We start from the raw sequence: 9,782 nt of genomic DNA, 5'->3' as shown, positions 1-9,782 counted from the left end.
TCTCTCTCTCTCTCTCTCTCTCTCTCTCTCTCTCATGTTTTGAGGACATTTTAACCCTTGGCTTACGGTGGATGAATTTATTTTCCGTTCCCTACTCACGGGTAATTTTTGAAATATCAGAAATATCAGTTGGTTTCAGTCACTATATGATCCAGTAATTCATTATCGAGCAATGCCAAGAAATAATGACACAGCCCCGCGCCAATCTTCAAATGTCAAGCGGGAAAAATCATGATTACCGATACGATCGCCGTCTCTCTGGACGGAACAATATCATCATTCATGTACGATCACCGTAAGCCAAGAAGGGTTAAGATAGTTTGTCAGGTTTTGAGGACATTTTAACACAATTTGACATGTCTCCTCCTCCTCCTCCTCCTCCTCCTCCTCCTCCTCCTCCTCCTCCTCCTCCTCCTCCTCCTCCTCCTCCTCCTCCTGTGCTAATACTATTACTATTATTACTATCCCAGTGTAACCTGTGTGACCTCTGACCTTTTGCCACAGGATTCCTGGACTGTGACTTCACTGTGACCCGAGAGGAGGTGGCCACTCAACGCTGAGGTCACACGGCTCCCTTCCTTATGCAAGTCAGTGGTGTGGTGGGAGGTGTGGTTAGGTTACATTAGGTTAGGTTGGGCGGTTAAGGTTTTGAGGAATTTTGAGGCAGTTTGTCATGTTTTGAGGGTATATTTAAACAGTTTGGTATATTTTAAGGGCATTTTAGATAGTTTGGCATGTGTTGAGGGTATTTTGAGACAGTTTGATGTGTTTGGTGGGCAGTTTAAGACAGTTTAGTATATTTTGAGACAGTTTGGCATGTTTGAGGATATTTTAAAACAGTTTGACATGTTTTATGGCCATATTGAGACAGTTTGGCATGTTTTGAGGGCATTTTGAGAGTTTGACATGTTTTGAGGGCATTTTAATACATTTTGGCAGGTTTTGAGAGCAATTTGAAACAATTTGGCTGGTTTTCAGGGTATATTAAGACAATTTGAGAGGTTTTGAAGTGAATTGAAGACAGTTTGGCAGGTTTTCAGGGCATATTAAGACAGTTTGGTATGTTTTGAGGGCAATTTTAGACAGTTTGGCAGGTTTTGAGGCCAATTTAAGATAGTTTGACATGTTTTGATGGCATTTTAAGACAGTTTGGCAGATTTTGAGGGCATATTAAGGCAGTTTGGCAGATTTTGAGTGCAATTTATATATATATATATATATATATATATATATATATATATATATATATATATATATATATATATATATATATATATATATATATATATATATATATATATATATATATATATATATATATATATAGTTAGGCATTTTGCATTATTGTAAATAACAGCATATTCTTATTTGATTTATAATTAACAGTGGTAGTGGTAGCCTTTTCCAAGATATCATACTGGAATAGGTGGAAGCTTGAATTATATATGTATATTATTAATTTTAATGGTAGTTTAATTTTGAGTTACTTGTGTTAACCTAAGGATGTAAAATTTCCATAACTAAGAAAGTAACGATTCTGTTTTGTAATCATGTGCATTGTGTATAATTTGTTGCATATTAATTATTTAAGATCATAGCAATACACTAGAAATTTAGAATAAACTAAACTTTTTTCTATTTAATTGAAAAGATTAGGTGAAAGCTCATTTTCTGAATTGGTCTACTAATGTGTAATGAATTAATATCAAAGGATGTCAGATTTAATTAAAGAGAAACATACACAACAAAATGAGTTTCTTTTGCTAATATTTTGTCTGTTTTACAATTTTAATAATTTTAAAAATATTTTGCAAAATATCGTCAATAAAATTAATAATGAAAATGCACAAGACCAAATGGTCGCTAAAGGAGTAAGTAAGAATTTAAAATAACTGACAAGAATCAGAAGACTGAGAAGATATTCATTCCAATTACTGAGTAATTTACCTTTTCAAAATGGCTTCACAAAGCTTCTAGAATTTTTCTATTTCACAAACGTTCTCAGAAGGACTCACAGCATCCCCCAAAACAAAGCCTCCCATCTGATAACGCTCACCGTCCACCAACTCATCCTGGTGTCCAGTGCAGTAATCACTATAAGTAGTAGTATCGGTATCGGCCCAATTAGGTGGTATTGGTATCGTTATCGGAATCGGCCAAAATTTGGTATTGGTACATCTTTAATTTGAGACAGATTTGGCATGTTATGAAGGCATTTTAAGGCAGTTTGTCATGTTTTGAGGACATTTTAAGACAGTTTGGTATGTTTTGAGGCATTTTAAGATAGTTTGCCAGGTTTTGAGGAAATTATAAGACAGTTTGATATGTTTTGATAGGATTTTAAGACAGTTTTGCATGTTTTGAGGTCAGTTAAAAAAGTTTGACATGTTTTAACGGCATTTGAGTTGCGTTCAGTTCAGTTTACAAAATAGTGAAGGTGACTCAATATAAACAGTGCACCTCTCATTACAGGAAAGTCAAGACACACTGCTGCTGGAACACTGCACCACCAAGCCAAGACAAGACAAGCGACAACACAACACAAGCCTTCTACAACACCTACAGCCATCAGCAACACCCAGAGTACAAGACAACACCTGGAGCCATGAAGAATAGTTAGGATAGATTAGCAGTTTGGCATTTTTAATTATAAGGACATTTTAAGACCATTTGACATGTTTTTATGGTATTTTAAGACCATTTGGCATGTTTTTATGGTATTTTAAGACCATTTGGCATGTTTTTATGGTATTTTAAGACCATTTGGCATGTTTTTATGGTATTTTAAGACCATTTGGCATGTTTTTATGGTATATTAAGACCATTTGGCATGTTTTATGGTATTTTAAGACCATTTGGCATGTATTTTTTTATGGTATTTTAAGACCATTTGGCATGTTTTTGAGGGCATTTGAAGAAAGTTTGTTTTATGGTAAGACCCTTTTTTGACATTAAACCCTTCAGTACCATGACACATTTCCATATTCCTTGTGGTGACTATTTGGTGATTTTGTACAGCTTCACAAACTCATGGGGGGTGAAAATTGTGAAGACTGTGGCCATTAATCTTGTGACCTTCATAGACCTTCAATAATGTCAATAAAATGGTCTAATGGTGCACAAATCTCAAGGTAAAATGTGTCCCAGTACTGAAGGGGTTAAGAAGGGTGTATGGAGGTGACAAGATTAATGGGCACAGTCTTCACTATTTCAATCCCCCACATGAGTTTGTGAAGCAAGTGTTGGATTCTCTGGACAAAGATGCAGTGTGCTTGTTAAGAGATTCACTCAGCACTCACTCACTCCTTCACTTACTGAACTCAGAGGGAATGAAGAATGTGCATTGTTGCTGCTTGTGTGTCAGACAAAGGCCTGTATTCACAAACACTTAGCTGTCTCAACAACACGCCTTCCAAGGCCACAGAGATCACTGGCAGGGTTTTCATGAGTGTTTCTCCACTTAATATTGTAGAAATGTCACTCTGCCTCAGGAACCATAAAAATACCCTTATTCTCTCACCACCACTGTTTTCCAAGGCCACACAGATGACTGGCAGGGTTTTCAAGACTGTTTCTCCACTTAATAATACAGAAATCTTGTCATTCTGCCTTTACAACTGTAAAACTCTTCAAAACTCTTTATTCTCTCTCTCTCAATTTTCTGACTGGCAGGGTTTTCAAGACTGTTTCTCTCTCTCTCTCTCTCTCTCTCTCTCTCTCTCTCTCTCTCTCTCTCTCTCTCCTCTCTCTCTCTCTCTCTCTCTCTCTCTCTCTCTCTCTCTCTCTCTCTCTCTCTCTCTCTCTCTCTCTCTCATGGATCTTTCTTAATGTCAATAAAATGGTCTAATGGTACACAAATCTCAAGGTAAAAAATGTGTCCCAGTACTGAAGGGGTAAAATAGTGAAGATTATGGCCATTAATCTTCTGCCTTCAATAGATCTTTCCAAGTGTCAATAAAATGGTCTAATGGTATGCAGATCTCAAGGTAGAAATGTGTCCCAGTACTGAAGGGGTTAAAATAGTGAAGACTTGCCATTATTCTTCTGCCATCTATAGACCTTTCCTGATGTCAATAAAATGTCTAATTGTACACAAATTTCAAGGTAAAATGTGTCAATGTTGAAGGGGTTAAAATAGTGAAGAATGTGGCCATTAGTCTTCTGACGTCTATAGATCTTTCCTACTGTCAATAAAATGGTCTAATGGTACACAAAATCTCAAGATGTCCAGTATTAAAGGGGTTAAAATAATGAAGAATGTGGCCGTTAATCTTCTGACCTCTGTAGACCTTTCCTAATGTCAATAAAATGGTCTAATGGTACAGAAATGTCAAGGTAAAAATGTGTCCCAGTACTGAAGGGGTTAAAATAGTGAAGACTGTGACCATTAACCTTCTGATGTCTATAAACTTTTCCTAATATCAATAAAATGGTTTAATGGTACACAGATCTCAGGGTAAAATGTGTCCCAGTACTGAAGGGTTGAAATAGTGAAGACTGTGGCCATTAATCTTGTGATCTCCATACACCTCTCCATTTTATTGATATTAGCAAGGGTCTATGGTGGTCAAAGGATTAATGGCCACAGCCTTCACTATTTTAATCCCTTCAGTACTGGGACACATTTTTACCTTGAGATTTTTGTACCATTAGACCATTTTATTGATATTAGCAAGGGTCTATGGTGGTCAAAGGATTAATGGCCACAGCCTTCACTATTTTAATCAATTCAGTACTGGGACACATTTTTCCTTGAGATTTGTACCATTAGACCATTATTACCATTTTAATGACATTGTTTTAAAAAGGGTGTATGGTGGTCACAAGATTAATGTGATTTGTGTACCATTGACCATTTTTGACATTAAAGGGTGTATGGAGGGCACAAGATTAATCTCTGTGTGTTGTTTTAAAATCTACTATTTCTCTTGTTTCTCTTTGATCTCTCTCTCTCTCTCTCTCTCTCTCTCTCTCTCTCTCTCTCTCTCTCTCTCTCTCTCTCTCTCTCTCTCTCTCTCTCTCTCTCTCTCTCTCTCTCTCTCTCTCTCTCTCTCTCTCTCTCTCTCTCTCTCTCTCTCTCTCTCTCTCTCTCTCTCTCTCTCTCTCTCTCTCTCTCTCTCTCTCTCTCTCTATCTTTGAATATTTGTTAACTTGAAAAGTTGTTTAAAAATAATTTGTGAAGTTGAAATTTCTTAAAATTTTGCAAAGTTGAAAATTCATGTTAATATTTATTGTATATTATAAATTGGTGTTAATATTTATTGTATATTAAGTTGAAATTTATTGTAGACTTAAATTCTTTTATATATTATTTATTATTAGTTATATTTTTTTATTTATTATTAAGTTGAAAATCATTGTAGACAATTTTTTTTATACTGTTAAGTTGAAAATTTGTCTATTTATTGTCTAGACTTTTTCACCATAGGATTTTGCTCACTTTTTATACTCAGTTTTTATTTTTAAGTTGAAAATTTGTGTAGACTTTCTCTGTATTCTTTGTATATATATTGTTTTATTCAGTTGAAAATATTTGTTTTTTTTTGCAGGCAATGTGTAATAATGTCAAAATTGAATAAAAGTGTAGGGAGACTCTTGTATTTAATTTTAGTTCCAATATGCATCCACCTTATCTCCGGAGACTCTTTAGAGTATTTTCGACTTAGTACGATTTTAGGGCCCGTTTTTCGGCTTTTTTGCCATTTTTCTAGATTTTTTTTTACGATTTTAGGGCCCGTTTTTCGCCATTTTTTTTTTGCCATTTTTCTTTTTAGCCATTTTTACCATTTTAGTGTTTTTGGCCAGTAGTGCTGTATTTTATGTAGACCGTTTGAAGATTTTTCAGCCAGATGGTATTTTGGGACCATTTTACATTAAGTTATTGATCAATGTCATGTAACTTTTTCGCTTTAGTTTCATTTCCTAACAACCACTTTTTGTATTGCTTATTATAGATATAAATAGAAAAGCTTCAAATCTACCGTTTTATTTCTGGGGTGTGATCGTTTAGAGCGAGTGTAGGTGGTGGTCAATGGAGGCAATATTGGTGTCAGACGGATCCAAGCCAGCTTGAGGCGACTACTCACTGAAACCACCCACAACCCACAAATATTCCCAGGAAAGGAAATTTAACAAAACCCACAAATATTCCCAGGAAAGGAAATTTACCGAAACAAAAAGATTTCTTTACACATTATTATTCAGTAGTGACAACAGATCCAAGTACAGTGACACCACCATAATGAGGTGGTAGTGGCAGCAAGCGTTGAATAGGAGGATGTCTGCTATGCGAAGCTGAATCTCTGGACTCCGGTGGTGGTGGTGGTGGTGGTGTAGCAGGTGTTTGCCAGGCCGCTGCGAGGCGAAGTCCCTCAGTGCCAGTAGTGGCGACGGCGGCACGTGTATTAGCGGGACGGCAGTGAAGGCCCAATGCGAGGCAGTGCCCCTCCGAGTAGCGGTAGCAGCGGCGGCAACGGTCAATGTAGGCGCAGTGCGAAGCCAGAGAGAGTCCTTCCCTGATGGTGCAGGCCGCACGGGATCGCTGCAGTCACGGCTTCGGATCACCAACTCCTGTAATGGAGAAAAATTAACTGATTATCTCCATATGTACCACGCCACACTGTCCTACAATACACACTTCACTGCCTCAGTCAGCCTCTCACTCGCCCTCCTCGATCGTTATTCCACTTACACTCCAGTTACACCCTTCTCCCTCGTTCTCCTCCCAGCGTCTCCCGTGTGACGTAGCATCCTGGCCCTTCATCCTGACACTCCCATCCCTTCATTCTCATCTCCCACGCCAGTCTCAGGAAACCACACCACGTCAAACCCCCTCAAACTTGCCCCACACCCGATCCTCACACCCACACAACCAATCTTGACACATTCATCTACCTGTTAAGTGGAATCTTCCGTGTCTGCCGTCATCTGTAGGTTCTCGTCTCCAATCCTCCGCCTCACCACACCTGCCTCGCCTCTATCACCCACTCATCCAGCCAGTCTCCCTCAACGGCGGCAGTGGCGGTGGGGGAGGCAGAGGTGTTGGTAGTGAGCATTGTCCGTTAAGTGCAAGGTAGACGAGGCTCATTACCGCTGTGGAGTCAGGCCTTTGGATCGTCAACGCCTGTAATGGACAAAAATAAGCATGAACAAAGCAGTACCTTGTTTACTTGTTCACTAATTATCCCTACAGCTAACAAGCAAGATAGCCCTAAGCAAATTCCTTCACTGCCTCAATCAGCCTTTCACTCTTCATTCTACGTATTCTTACCACCACCACCAATACCATCACAAAAACATGAACAGCAGTATCTTTTTCACTAATTATCTCTAAATGACCAACAACACACATTCCCTTCACGTCTTCACTTCCATCCATAATGTGCCCAAACTCACTCTAAACACTTTATTCCCCCATCTGTTATCCTATTATTTATGTTATGTTATCTGTCTGACCTAAAACTCAACCACTGCCTCAGCCAGCCTTTCACTCGTCTCTACTCAGTTACACGTCTTCACAGTGCCCTAACCCAGCCAAACACTCGCACCACACCATCCTTTCTGTCTCCTATTTTATCACACTGTATTCAGTTAGTTCCCACTCTGCCTCCTCTTGCCACGAGCCATTCACCCTCACTTCATTCCTCCCAGCCATTCTCAACCCTCCCCCCACACACAAACCCTCCCACCGTCACTCGTGAACCTCGAACCATTTACGCCAGCTTACCACTTCAAAACTAATTTCATGGTTATATCCCCAAACTTTTCGTTATGCTACCACATCTCGCTTCTAATGCACGTACCTTGAAACACCAGCCTCGTTACGTTAGGAAATCTTGTCCACTCATTCTTTTCGCCGATTCTGGTACCTATTCTATAACGAGGGAACCACAATGACTAACCTGAAACATTTTAGCCTCAAATACAACTTACTTAAAGGAGTTCTATAGTAACGCGACCCGTTTAATCCCTTCAGCACCAAGCCGCATTTTCATATTCCTTCTGTTACTATTTGGTGATTTTATACAACTTGAGAAACCTTGACATCCATACACGCTTTGTAATATCAATGGAATGATTTAATCGTACACACATCTCAAGGTGAAAATGCGTCACAGTACTGAAGAGGTTAAGCGCAATTCTTCCTTCCTACACAACTACAATGACCACGAAAACACTACACTTGTTACAGCCATTACACAACTCTATTCTGAACCCACGTTACTCTAACCACACTAGTGAATGAACGACCATTGCCCCCTTATTGTCATCTACAAGTAAATTTAACATCCACACGTAGCGATGGTTCCTGATACATCCTACATTGACACACAGACATCGTACAATTAACCTTCCAATAGACGCAGTGCACATCCTACATACCCAGTTACCCTTTATCAGTCAACATTCCTAACAACCTTCAAGTTACTGACTAACAATTTCCTATCACCACTGCAGTGTCAACGCGCACACAACACCCAACACCTCACACCTACACTATTCATTTACATAAAAACCACTAACCTCTCCTCCTCTGTGCTGTGCTGTGCTGTGCTGTGGTCCGATAACCTCACAGCAGCGGCACGTCACCCCGCCGCACGAAAACCCACGCAGATCAAGCTTCCCGTTGCTGTTCCTGCCGCTGCTGAACGTCACGCCCACGACAAGACAGACGGACACTGGGCTGCGTACACTCGAGGGGTCGGTGGTGGCGTGGTGGCTGGAGAGATGTAGCGAGCGTGGTGTCTGGATTAATACTGTTCCAGCTACTGCTGACGTTGCTTCGTTCTTGTCTCACCCCCAACCTGCCAATAAGGAAAGAGCAACTTGAGGGCAAACGAGCATATGAAACGCTGCCAGTGAACCTAACCACTGGTCCACCACCTGGATATAAACTAGCCACGCTCTTTAACTCCTTCCAAACCAACCATTACACACACTCAATTGCATTAATTTGTTTCATCAAGCATTCTCACCTTCCGTGTAGTACTTACAATTATACACGATTTTTTTTATCATTATGTTGTAACAGTTTGAAGCTTCCTTCGTAATAAATGATTATGATAAGATGATAATAATATATCTCTCTCTCTCTCTCTCTCTCTCTCTCTCTCTCTCTCTCTCTCTCTAAGTGAACCCTGCCTGTAAATTAACGAATAAAAAAAAAACGTATCATTAACGAAAAATTGATTATGAAAGATAATATCTCTCTCTCTCTCTCTCTCTCTCTCTCTCTCTCTCTCTCTCTCTCTCTCTCTCTCTCTCTCTCTCTCCTCCAAGTGAACCTTGCCTGTAGATCAAGGAAAAAAAAAGTATCATTAACGGAAATGAGTATAATAGATAATCTCTCTCTCTCTCTCTCTCTCTCTCTCTCTCTCTCTCTCTCTCTCTCTCTCTCTCTCTCTCTCTCTCTCCAAGTGAACCCTGCCTGCAAATCAACGAATCAATATTAAAAAATTAGTAAAACGTATCATGAACGGATCACTTTTCTAAGGAAGCTTGAGTTGAATTGAGTTGTAAAGACGGAAATGCAACACGTTAGAAGAATGGATAGCTAACCCTTTCAGTACCGTGACACATTACGATATCCATGCTCTACGCTTACTACTGGGTGACTTTATACAGCTTCACAAACTTACGTGGGGATTAAGATAGTGAAGACTGTGGCCATTAACGAGAGTGGTGATGGAGCTGGTGCGATTGTTAGCCAGTCAGGCAGTTAGGCAGGAGCGAGGAGGCATTAAGCTACCTCTCTTAATGAACCCCTTCAGTACTGGGACACA

The 9,782-nt window shown here is 39.5% G+C and overlaps 3 protein-coding genes across 4 annotated transcripts in view; 1 reads left to right on the top strand and 2 right to left on the bottom strand.

Moving 5' to 3' along the window:
- Positions 1–8,805, bottom strand: part of LOC123502275 — a 487,861-nt gene extending 479,056 nt beyond the window's left edge. The window contains exon 1 of one of the 2 annotated variants that reach the window (XM_045251498.1): positions 8,524–8,805. The gene's annotated coding sequence lies outside the window, so the exon portion shown is untranslated. Of the gene's footprint in view, positions 1–7,802; positions 7,828–8,523 lie in introns of those variants that run through there. The other variant, XM_045251499.1, reaches the window with a different exon arrangement.
- Positions 1–9,782, top strand: part of LOC123502281 — a 409,114-nt gene that overhangs the window by 336,844 nt on the left and 62,488 nt on the right. The window lies entirely within an intron of this gene.
- Positions 6,182–6,888, bottom strand: LOC123502277. The gene is made up of 2 exons (XM_045251500.1): positions 6,692–6,888; positions 6,182–6,570 (listed from the first exon to the last, which is right to left on the bottom strand). Exons 1-2 carry the CDS (start codon positions 6,761–6,763, stop codon positions 6,187–6,189), a joined length of 456 nt encoding a protein of 151 aa, XP_045107435.1. The 5' UTR covers positions 6,764–6,888; the 3' UTR covers positions 6,182–6,186.

This window comes from Portunus trituberculatus, chromosome 11, assembly GCF_017591435.1.
Source record: "Portunus trituberculatus isolate SZX2019 chromosome 11, ASM1759143v1, whole genome shotgun sequence".
Classification (NCBI taxonomy): Eukaryota; Metazoa; Arthropoda; class Malacostraca; order Decapoda; family Portunidae; genus Portunus; species Portunus trituberculatus.
The sequence above is the reverse complement of the archived record's forward strand: the minus strand, read 5'-3'. Positions and strand labels throughout refer to the sequence as shown.

Bases quoted from the DNA above. Each gene is read 5' to 3' on its own strand.
- LOC123502277 (XM_045251500.1), bottom strand. From the start codon at position 6,763: ATGAAGGGCCAGGATGCTACGTCACACGGGAGACGCTGGGAGGAGAAC. The intron at 6,571-6,691 runs GTAAGTGGAATA...TCTCCATTACAG, and splicing joins GAGAAGGGTGTAACTGGAGT to GAGTTGGTGATCCGAAGCCG.